The 12423-nt window shown below is 38.4% G+C and overlaps 1 protein-coding gene across 1 annotated transcript in view; it reads left to right on the forward strand.

Annotated features, from left to right (window-relative positions):
• The window catches only part of LOC140229808 (uncharacterized), an 84509-nt gene that overhangs the window by 28888 nt on the left and 43198 nt on the right, over positions 1 to 12423 (forward strand). The window contains exons 5-13 of the mRNA XM_072310041.1: positions 1225 to 1315; positions 2128 to 2181; positions 4272 to 4333; positions 5107 to 5183; positions 6320 to 6402; positions 8537 to 8631; positions 9221 to 9338; positions 9786 to 10019; positions 10620 to 11132. Of these exons, the coding sequence (XP_072166142.1) occupies positions 1225 to 1315; positions 2128 to 2181; positions 4272 to 4333; positions 5107 to 5183; positions 6320 to 6402; positions 8537 to 8631; positions 9221 to 9338; positions 9786 to 10019; positions 10620 to 11132 (1327 nt within the window). The remainder of the gene's footprint in view (positions 1 to 1224; positions 1316 to 2127; positions 2182 to 4271; positions 4334 to 5106; positions 5184 to 6319; positions 6403 to 8536; positions 8632 to 9220; positions 9339 to 9785; positions 10020 to 10619; positions 11133 to 12423) is intronic.

The raw sequence follows: 12423 nt of genomic DNA on the forward strand, positions 1-12423 counted from the left end.
TCCTGTAATATCAGTCCGTTCAAGGACAACATGCACATGGTGTTGAATACCGCGCACATGTCTATTACAGTTACAGCACCATGCAAACTTTCAAAGAACACATGACCATAGTGAATATTGGAAGTAGAAAATTCACGTGGTGTGTGTAGGATGAAAGATTGATCTTTTTACCTTTGCTCAACCCAGCCATAGATTGCAAGAATAGGATAGTCATTGATGAAAAAAAACAGGGGGAAAAGTGAATCCAAACAAAGCAAAAATGTTATCAAAGCTGAGGATGTAATCTTATTTTGAAGTCTACTACATTGTCACTTCACTGTTTCAAATACCTAGTTATAAGTTCACTGGTTTGTCAATTTAATAGCTGATACAGATTTCTGCTCAATATGCTGCTGATATGACCTTTCGTGTAAGTGCTGATCGTTGCTTGTAAGGTCACTACATTCTTTGTTCTGCTCAGTAAACTCTAGCCTTTTGCCAAGGCCCTCTTGCTTTATGGTGATGAGCGAATTGGGAATGAAGTGAGCCCAGCTGAGTGTGTCAGCGCGAGGGCCTTTTGAGATCTGATTTGCCCCCTTATGTTACCCTTTGAATTACAGTATGCTTGAATTGCTACCCACATTGGGTAGCAAAAAATCGACCAATATGTGTGTCTGTCTGCCCAAGCCCGATTTGCATAATGGCGAATGCACGCCACAGACCTCCATGGGTGGTCAGTGATGCATGCAAACAGGCTGGACAACGCCAAGACGAAGGATTTGGGGAGCGCGCCATTCCATTGGTTGACCGGATCCCGTTAATATGAATATTCAGTAGGGTTCATGTGTCAGGAATAATAATGAGTGAAGCAGATCAGGGGGGCATTTCATGAAGCATTTTTGTCCGACAACTTGTCGGACAAATTTGCTCTCAGCCAATCAGATACAAGGATTTCAGTAGCTTTTAACATTTTGTCAGACGAAATATCTGACAAAACGCTTCATGAAATGCCCCCCAGATCTCAAAAGGCCCTCATGCTGTCTCGCTCTGCTTGGCTCACTTCACGTACCCGACATAGCCATCATAAAGCGAGAGGGTCTTGACAAAAGGCTAAGTAAACGGATGAAACATAAGAATCACCAGAAAATTGTGACGAATATACATCTAAAAAGACACAGTGCACAAAGTTTCTCCTCCCAGATAGCGTGTCATGGAGATGATGAGGTATTGATTTGTCTTTCTCAGCTCAACATCGACTGAAGGAAAGAGAGCAGCCTTCAGCAGACTCGATGAACTTGAAATCATTTTTGAGTTCACCATCAATTATTTTAAATTGGTGAGTACACTGCAACATGCAAAACTTCAACTTAAAAGATTATTGCATGTGTTTACGTGTTGCGTTTTATCCAGCTATGGGCAATAATGATTCCACTCAAATATATGAATTCAATACAGATGTTCTTTATTCCCAAACTTTGAACTCAGTAAAAAGACTTATAAAAATTGTGTAATCAGAAATATATAGGGTTCATGAGCAAATGTGCACAGAAAATACCAAAACATAAAACCATTTCAGCAACTCATAGGTTACATGTACCTGTCATACAACAGTTTGATTGCTTTTTGGTTCGCATTTTATATTGTGTTAATGACTGAAAAGGAAAAACTACATAGGCATCCAAGATGCAGTTACTCAGAATGGCTCTGTATTAGAAGAAAAATATTCAAGTGAACACCTAATATGTGTTCACACTATCATCTAAAATGTGTCAAAAATTGACTCTCCTGAAATGAGTTCATATTCTCTCCTGTAATATGTCATAGTATAAAGTGTATTCACATTCCCTCTCAAATTGCATTTATTCTCTCACCTAAAATATGCTAACGTCCCTCTTAAAAATGTGTTTACACTTTCACATGAAGTGTGTTGACATTTCTACCTCAAATGTGTGTACAATCTCACCCTTAGTCTGTTAATATTTTCACCTTAAATGTTTTTGCACTCTCACCAAAATATATTCGCATGGTCCGCTGAAATACAATGTACATATATGTTTGCATTATCTCTTGAAAATGTGTTCATATTCTCATCTAAAATGTGTTTACACTTTCACTTAAAATGTTGTCTGTTCCCTGTTTTCTTAACAGGTGCAGCAGTCAGACTTCCAGTCTGTCACACAGCTGATGGAGGAAGTAGAGAGGGTAGGTGGGATGACATCAACTTAAAGGGATAGTATAGGTTTTGGTTGAGATGGAAATTTGTATTTCAACTCTTTTGTGAGATAGTTAGAAACCACCTGTAAAATGTGAAAGAGGATATAATTCTAAGAGGGATTCAATGTTTGTTTGATAAAAATCAGTTTTGAATTGGTTGAGATACAAAAAAAAAAATATTTAAACAAAGCGGTCCTGATAAAAGGTGGGTCCTACCTTTTATTACGACATCTTTGTTTTTGGATATCTGAGGCATCTCAAAACCAAATTCCACCTACGTTTTGTATAAGATTTGAATTCCTCTTAGAATCATATGCTCTACTATATTTTATAAGAGGTTTCTCATTATCTTACAAGAAAAGTTGGAAACCTGAAACCCCACCTCAATCAAAACTATACCATCCCTTCAAAGATCCAGTTGGGTAGGAAACTGTGTTATTGGAAGAATAGCCAGACTTGCATATATCAGAGAATCCTCATAGCATATCATGTACAGCTTTATACGCAGCATACATGCAACCTATGAATCTTGAATGAAGTTGACCATTAACCCGTTGCGGACGAGTCCCGAGTATACTCGGGCAAGCGTCAATGGAAAATGCGTGTTGTAGCAAAATCAAACAGTCCTCAACGGATTAATGATGAGCACACTGTATAATGCTTTGGTGCAAATATGTGCTGAAGGGCAGTTGTATTCTAGCAGGTGTATATTCTTGTTGGTAGTGAATGGAGCTTGATTCAATAGTGCCACCTCTCTCCTCACACTACCAGTCTGTAAAGTGTGCAGAGATCTCAAGTACTGTAAAAGGGGAAATTTTTGCATTGCAGGGTGGTCCACGAGGGGTTTTAGCATGTCGCTGCAACATGCTAAAATTCTTGTGCAACATCCTAAAAAGCCAGCAACATGCTATGCAACATCCTCAAGAATTTGCAACAAGCTCAAAGTAAAAGTATTCAAAAATGTGCAAAACATGTGCATAACATAAGAAACATCAAACTACCAGGTACTTTAGATATTTGTGTGCAAAACATGAGAGAGAACATTGAATGTAAGCAGCACAAAGAGAGATAAGCAGCAAAATATTGCGTACTACGTACTCATCGTGTGGGCTCCGCACATATTCAATTTCTGCAATATTCTCAGATTCTGAGCTTGCAACATGCTAAAATTTCAAGTTGTGGACCACCCTGGCATTGTTGAAATTTTTTGCGCATTTTGCACAACCAGAATGTAGCACGAAAATAAAAGCATGCAGTTATCTTTGCTTGATATATATGTTCCAGTTGTTGATGTCTTGATTCTGCGGAGTTAAAAACACGCAAAACTCTTCTTACCTGGCTGAGCGCAATAAAATTAGTCGCGTGAAAATATCCACCTTAACAGTAAGGTGACTTTGCTCATCCAAGATGATGTGTGAATTATGATGTTTTCATTATATACTGTAAACGTGGAAATTTTCGCGGTACATTAATTTTCGCGGATTTCGCGCTACGTTCGGCTCGCGCGAATTCAAAAACGCGCGAATATATCTTCGCAATTTTCTATGGACATTTTGAACGGCCTGAATTGTGTGCGCTTCGTCGATGATACTGCTACGTAGTACAGACATGTTTACGCTATAGCAGTATCATCGCACGCACCGCACACACCGAGCCCATGGCCGATTGGTGTGCTACATCCCCGCGACTACAGTACTAGTACTACAGTACATAAATACACATGAACTACGTAGTTGAGCGCTTGTACTTGCACTCGCGCCGCTCACTACGTCGCTTACTAAGTATTGTACGCTGGCATCGCTGGATGAAAACAGAGACTGTGTATTAACCCGCTGCGGAGCGCGAATTTTAGAACCCGCAAATATGTTTTCGAGCCGCTCAGCGCGAAAAATTAATCGAAAATATTGACGTTTACAGTAGTGTAACACTTGATGAGATGAATTCTTGAATGTTGTGTAATGAGTAATTCTGGCTGATAAATATTCAAAAGGACATAGTATTATATCAATAGCATGTAACATTCAGATGATTTTTGTATGGAGTCTTGATGTTGTTTGTTGTTTTTTCTTTCTTTACAGAATGAAGAGTGTGCTGATGCTCTGAAGGTCGCCAAAAACAACTCTTATTCCAAAAACTTTTTGTGAGTACCGTTTAGAAACTATCTCTTGCTTGTAGATTAACGCTAATTTCCTGTCTTGATAAGGACAGTATGACATAGAAAAGTAATTTTTAAAGAGAATCTCAGAATATGATTCAAAGCCATGACTGCAGACATGTGAAGTAACAAAAGGAAGAGTGGAACCATTTCTCTTTGACCCAGTGTATATCCTAATCTGTGTAAGATCCTTTGAGATGGACCAATTGGGATTGTGTACCACTCTTTCTCTACAGGCTGTCTACTGTAGAACACAATATTTTCGCGGCACAAAAATTTCGCGATTGGGAGCCAAGGGCCTTTTTCGTGGCATGAAATTTTCGCGAGTTGCCTGTAACATTCAATGCATACAGTGAAGACAAGATCTTCAGCATGCATTTTAATTTTGTGAAACTCGGGTGTGTAATATGCACCTGTTTAAAAGTAAAACAAAGTGATCCTAATAAGAGGTGAGTCCCACCTTTTATTAAGATTTCTTTGTTTTGGCGATCTCAGCATTTCAAAAACAATTTTCATGAAAAAAAAACAACTTTGAATTTCCTCTTACAATGATATGTCTTTCATATTTCATAAAAGGTTTCTCATTATCTCAAAAAAGTTATCTCAAAAAAGTCATCACAAAAACGTTGGAAACCTCAAATACCATCTCAACTGAAAGTGTACCATCCCTTTAACTTGTACATTATTTGTACATTGTTACCTAGACCAGATAATGCAATCCCTTACATTCATATTTTTGTTGGGTTTCTTGCTGACAGTGACAATGTGAGGACCAAGAAAAAGCTGCCAGAGACTAACACAGTCAGGCTTCTCATTCTGGTCACACTCAAGCACTGTAAGTATAAGGATCAAAGTTCATAGGTCAAGGGTCGTGATATTATCAGTTCTATAGAAAACAATTATTGTAGAGATATACTTGTATGTATCTAGTGACTGGGGTAATGATAGTCTGTAAAGCGCTTTGAGATATTTAACAAGTGTGAAATGTGTTGTATATAAAAAACAGCTGTTATTATTTTATGGTATGGATTAGAGAATTCATCTCTTGAGAAGTGGAAGGATGTTTGCATTCTGCAAGATCTTGTGAGATAACTAAGTCTGGGTCAAACTTCGATAACACGAAGGGAAATCAAGGATCAGTTCTCAAGATTAAAAAAAAAAAGTGAAAGCACGCTGTTCCGAGTGAGGACTGCTGAAAATTTTCTGCATTAGCTTGTCTAAACTGAAATATTTTTCTATCTTTCTTCCTTTCTTTCTTTCTTTCTATCCTTTTTTATAGCTGTGTTACTTGTTTTACTCTTTGTGTGTAGTCCAGTTAAAGCATGCATCAGCATGGCAGACCTCCCAACCATTCTTAATTTGGAGCAAAGAATTTTAATTTTGACCATTCCTGGCTGTTTTAATACTGTAAAAGTGGAAATTTTCGCGGTGTTGAAATTTTCACGCATTTCGCGCAATCAGAAACTAGTGCGAAAATAAAAGCATGCAAATATTTTTGTTTGCCATATGTTCCTGTGCGTGATGTCTTAATTCCGCGCAATTAAAAACACGCGAAACTCTTCTTACCCGGCCAAGCGCGAAAAATTAGTCGCGCGAAAATATATACTTTTACAGTAGGAGTTTCCTATTTTTCTTGATAATGTTAATACCACACACTCCTATGCAAGCTGCTCTTTCTCTCTTACTTTGGAGCACTTTAGTCATGCCTATTTTTCAGTCTGAAAGGTTCAATCTGGTATGGACTTTATGACTTTCATGCCTCCAACAAAATTATAATAGGTCTTTCCCCTATATAGACATTGCCTGGTATGTTTAAATTTGATGGAAGTTGTTAGGTACTTTTCATTTCAAATGCTTTTGTCTATGCACCTACAACTGTAACTGTGCAAGTTTGATAAGTGAGTGTTCAAGTGAACCTGAGATGAGGAAGCAAATACAAATCTGGCTAATAATTTTTCCTTTCTATTTCAGACTGGCAGTATGTCCATCACACAGTGGTCCACAGAAAAGATATTTTGTCTTCGCTCATGAAACTAAGCGAGGCGGATGAGAAGGTAAAGAGGTTCTTTTCGTTCATTTTAATCAAGCAGAATTCATCAGTGAATACCCACCTGTCTGGTCATTAAAACTCGTGCAGAACCTGTGATAGCAGTATGCCCCTTATACTGTATACGCTGTTATTTTGCATGCAGATATTTTTTTTGCGGGAATGAAGAGGTCATAGACATTTTCGTGAGATGTTGTTTTCGCGAATGGATACAGATGCTAACATATTAACGTGCTATTATCCTACCGCATGGAGAAATTTTCACGTGTTTTTATGCCTCCGCCACGAAGTGGTGCCGGAGGCATTATGTTTTCGGGTTGTCCGTCCGTCCGTCCGTCCGTCCGTCCGTCCGTCCTTCCGTCCGTCTGTAATGAATTTTGTGGACAAGGTAACTATCAAAACCTGTTGAGGTATCCTAATGAAACTTGGCATGTATGTGTATTAGGGGGTGAAGTTGTGCCTATCAACTTTTGGGTGCACATGCTCAAGGTCAAAGGTCAAAAGGTCAAGGTCAAATACATAAAATTTCACTATTTCCACCATATCTATTGAATGCCTGAAGATATTTTCTTGAAACTTAGTGTATACATGTATTACCCAATTAAGATTCTTTGGTGAAAGTTTGGGTCATGAGGTCAAAGGTCAAAAGGTCAGGGTCAAACACATAAAATTTCACTATTTCCACCATATCTATTGAATGCCAGAAGATATTTTCTTGAAACTTAGTGTGTACATGTATTACCCAATTAAGATTTTCTGGTGAAAGTTTGGGTCATGAGGTCAAAGGTCAAAAGGTCAAGTAAATATATTAAAACTTCTTTTTTCTCTCCGTACCTTGGAAAATTGTTCAAGGTATCTTCATGGAACATAGTTTATACATGTACTGACTGGAAGTGATTATCTAGAGAATGTAGGGTTCATGGGGTCAAAGGTCAAGTGCAACACTTCAAAATTTTACTATTTCCCTCATATTTATGCAATGCCAGCAGGGTAATTTTTTTTTACACTTGGTGTATGCATGTGTAACCTAATAGAAATTCTCTGGAAAGTTTTTTTTTTTCCTTCTTCTGTTTTTTTGCCTCAAGGTCAAAAAGTGCTGAACTAACTTTTTCCTCCATATCTCGGAAGTGGCTCGAGTTATCTTGAAACTTAGTACATATTATGCATGTTCTACCTGAAAGTGATTATCTTATGAATGTTAGGGTCAAGGGCCAGATGAAAATGGTAACAATTTACTATTCAATTCAGAAATTGCACTTTTTCTCCACACCTGTACCTTGAAAATTACTCAGTGCCTAAATGTATGAATGGGTCAAATTCAAGTTAAAGTCCTTAAATCCCTAGATACATGCTCTCCTATTCATCCAATTAAACCTAGGTCAAGGAAGGTGAACATTCAACACATTTGTGACAAACTTGTCATTTCAATATTTTGCCAATTTTGTGAAAATGTAATCACACATTGTCCATGTGTACTATCTAGACCTATTGGGAAAATCATGCATTATGACGGAGGCATACCAGTCGCTTTGCCGACATTTCTAGTTAAATTCATGAAATTTGTGGATATAATAGCTTATGCAATATACAAATAGTAAATGTTCACACAAGTGCGATGATAAAAGATTTAGTGAGGTGAATGTCAGAGATGCTCTATTCAATGAAGCGAAGCGGAGACTAAAAGTATGCCTCATCTTTTAAGTCCAAAGTCTTGTTCTATTGTAAGAGTGAAGACCATATAGTATGCTTGTTTTATACAACAGCTCCGACATCCATGATTGTGGTGCATACTGATGCTTGAATACAGCGCAGAAATGGCAACCATTTCTCTTCCTGTGAAAAGCAACTGGTTGTTTATTGCACTATGGCACAGTCATGCACAAAATCATGTTTGTTTTTTGTTTGTTTTTTGTTTGTTTTTTGTTTGTTTTTTGTTTGTTTTTTTGTCCATCTGTCCTTTGATATGTCCCAGATCTGTATTTCCTTTAATTTGCTTGAATTCTTCCATACAAAGAAAACTGTTGTACACTGTAGGTCATGATGCTGTCATTGTTAGTTTCTTGTTAGTTTTTTTTCCACATTATCTGTCTTTATTGAAAGCCCTAATTGTTTCTTGTTGATATCTTTTGTTTGTTCCTCAGGAATTGAACTCTTTAAAAGACAAAGGCAACAACTTAGTCCATAATCGGAAGTTCCGCGATGCATACGGCATGTACACCCAAGCGCTGAAAATTGGGTAAGAACTGCAGAGTCAAGGCTTTCTCCTTTTTTTGTTTTTGTTTTTTTTTCTTGTGAGCATCAGCATCATTAATGCAGTGGTATATGCAGATAGCAGAGCATTTTCAAGTGAATGTCGTTATAATTCCTAAAAGGCGAGTTAAAGCTTGTCATCTGTGTTATGTTTCACCACTCTTTGTGACCCTTGAATCAAATTAAAGGAAGGAATTATACAAGAGAGAACTATTTATGGGTATTTTGTATCATATTTTGACAGTCGGTGGAAAAGAACATTAAAGCCATGCATCTTTCTTTGATGTTGTTTTATCTATTTCATTCTGTTTTTGTCGTTGCTGTTTCATTTTTATATTGTCTCCTTTCTTGTTTAGTTTTCTGTCATGATGAGCATCTGTAGTCTGATAATGATTATTCATTGTCCAGCTTGTACTTTTGCCTAGCTGTCCTCCTTTCTTCTTTCTCTGGGTCTGTTTTTCTGTCTGTCTGTCTGTCTCTGTCCCTGTCCTTGTGCCAGTAACCATCAATCAAACAGCAATCTTCCACTAGTTTGTAACTCCCACTGGTCTATTTTTTTTTCTACTTTGCTGTAGTGTTTTCAACCACATCCTGTACAGCAATCGCTGTCACACCTCCCTGCAGATGGAGAACTTTGTAGATGCCATGTGGGATGCCCGTAGAGCCGTCATCCTCAAACCCGACTGGCCCAAGGTAATTCTCGGCTCGGGGGGGGGGGGGGGGGGTTCTCACGTTAAGCTGAAAACTCACTGCAAGGACTTCTGTACTGTGGCATATACCAGCACCAGTGGAGACTTTGATAAGAGTCATGTGATTGGCAGAGAGTCATGTGATAGGCAGAGAGTCATGTGACTGGCAGAGAGTCATGTGATTGGCAGGACAATTCTTGGTATCGCCAATACCTAGATGCCATGCGCAGAGCAGCATTTTAGATGCATTATGGGATAGCTCAGGGGACAAACTTGCCCTGGTTTTGGCTGCATATGCACTCAGGTCTCATTCTGTCTTTATCCAGGGGTATTTTTTGTTGAAATTTTTTTTTTGTGGAAATGTATTTCATAGCAAAATATCTCATCCTCAATGGGTTTATAGTGACTTACAGTTTCCCACTCTTTCTACGTTTTTTTTTTTACTCGCTAGGGTCATTACCGCTACGCCCAGGCCTTCTTCGAGCTCGGAGAACTAGACCGTGCCCTCAGAGAGAACAAGCGAGGGCAGACTTTGTGTGCAGCAGCCAAGACGTCGACAGTCGACCTCAAACGCCAGGCGACGGAGTTTGACATGGAGAGGCACAGACTGATTGAGGAAAAGGAGACGGAGGGAGTACCGGATCTCGTCAGCGACGATTCCGAGTCTGACAGTGATGGAGATAGGGTGAGTAGAGTTTATCAGTGAGAATTGTTACTCAAAAACTGGAAACTGACACTTTGTATTATTATTGACTAATAAAGTTGAATAGGTACAAGGGTTCGTACAAAGGGATGACTTACTGTAAAACGAGAAATGTTCGCGTGCATTTTAATTTCGCGAATTTTGCGAGCGCCAAGATTCGCGAATTTCGCGAGCGCCAAGATTCGCGAATTTCGCGAGCGCCAAGATTCGCGAAATTAAAATGCACGCGAAATTTCTTATCTACACTATGTGCATTGAACGCAAGAGGCAATTCGCGAAAATTTCTTGCCACGAAAATGGCCGTCGCCTCCAATTCGCGAAAATTTCGTGCCGCGAATATATCATGTTTTACAGTATCTCTCCCTCCCCACAAATCAAGAAGAAGTTTTTGACAGATTACTACATTGACTATATTTTATGTCATTTCCACTGTTGTTGAAAACTAAATCACATCTTTATCATACAGTTCAGTCTATGACATAGTTAAGATAGAATCATGATGTTATGTAACCACTGTATTTATTCAAGTGATTGTTTTGTAATGATCGCTAAGAGTGTAGGATTGTTGTTCTTTTCCGCCAGGCTCACAGATCCAAAAAGACTTCCCAGAGACCTGGAGACCTTAACCGAGACCTGGAGAAGGAAAAGAGAGAGTGGGAGAAAAAGATAAGGAAGAGACATGACGAGAAAATGAGGAAGCAATTTGAAGAGAAGATGAGGAAGGAAAGAGAGATGGAAGAAAGATGGAAACGAGAGGAAGAGAGAGCGATGGAGCAGGACGAAATTGAGAGACGACAGATTGAATTCTTTCAACGAATGACCATGGAGCGGGAAGCTAGGGAGATGGAGGAGGAAAAGCGTCGACTTGCGATAGAAAAGCAACGTCTGGAGGAGCAGCGTCGAAAGCTTGAAAAGCAGAAGGAGGGGAAAGAGGGGAAGAAAAAGGAAAAGAAGAAAAGAAAGAAAGAACAGGCAGCAGCTAGAAAGCAGCAAGAGGCATCGTCAGTAAGAAGGGATGACAACCTACATGCCAGACTTCAAGAGGAAGCAGAGAGAAAAAAACTGGAGGAAGAGGCTAGGAGGAAGCTAGAGCTGGTGAGTGTGATATAAAACCGATATTGAACTTCTGAAATAATGAGTGAAAAAGGTGGGGTCTGGGTAATGGATAGCTGAGGTTTGATTGCGAAAGTCCTAAGGGATAGAAGAGCAGAAACGTCTCCAACCCCGCCTTGCAGATGGTAGAAAAATCTTGTCTTATCATTATGATCATAATCGCTATGAAAGGAATTTTGAAAATGACACGTTTTGTATGTCTGTAAGCAAATTATTGTAATCTCAATTCTTGAATCACCTTGAGCAAAGTGAGGTTTGGAGGTGATTTCATTTCTTGATTTGCTCAATTTTTGGTTTCCAAAACATGATTTGAGGCAGAGCTTCGCTGGATTGTACACTTGGTTCCTCTCAGTGACTCTGTGAATATTACAATCTGGCCACTCTGCATAAGCTAGTGCACACTTTGCGAGTTTGAGTGACAGGTCAGATACAATAGCTTGTTCCTCTGAGTGATTATTGAAACGGAGTAGGGTTGGCTTGTTCGATGGTAGCATGGGGGATGGTTGGTTGTGACATAACGTAATAAGCATGTCATGTTTATGAATAGGTGGATTAGAGGAAAGGTTCTGAAACAAGACGAATGAAAATAGATTGATGTAATTCTGTAGTGATTTCTAGATTTGAAATAATTTTTAAAGGGGTGGAGTTAAAGTGATGAATAATTTAGTAATGGAAGGTAACAGAGTCAGTTGGGCATGATATTTATTTCAATTTACTTCAGGCATTGCAATGTATCTTTACTGTAAGTATAATAAGGACTGCTTTACTTTGTTAAACTCACTTTGTTTGTTCTTTTATATGATTCCTGTCACTGAAGAAAGAGTGATGTGTGCCATGTTATTTTTTATTGTCGAAAAACAGAATAAATTTGAATTGAATTGAATTGATATCAATTCTCATGTAGTCTGGTATTTTATTGGTAGGTGTGTTAGTCTGACAAGAATATGATAAAAATTAATTATGATTGAAATTAAGTAGTTTCAATCATTTTAAAACAAATATTGGCATGTAGCAAAAACAACCACAAAAAACAAAAATAAACAAAATAGTTGAATTGACTTGATGAATGTACATGTAATTCCATGCTAGCATAAAATTATTTAGAAATTTTATTCTCTTCATACTTTTTTAGTTTTCAATAAATTGTACCTCACCAGCAAAGATGATGATAATGATGATGATGAAAAAGCATTTTTATAGCGCCATTTATCTGTAGAAACATTCAAAGGCGCCCAGCTCCCAAAAAGTGTCACACATCATTCACAAAGAGCAC

Source organism: Diadema setosum, chromosome 6 (genome assembly GCF_964275005.1).
Source record: "Diadema setosum chromosome 6, eeDiaSeto1, whole genome shotgun sequence".
NCBI classification, from domain to species: domain Eukaryota; kingdom Metazoa; phylum Echinodermata; class Echinoidea; order Diadematoida; family Diadematidae; genus Diadema; species Diadema setosum.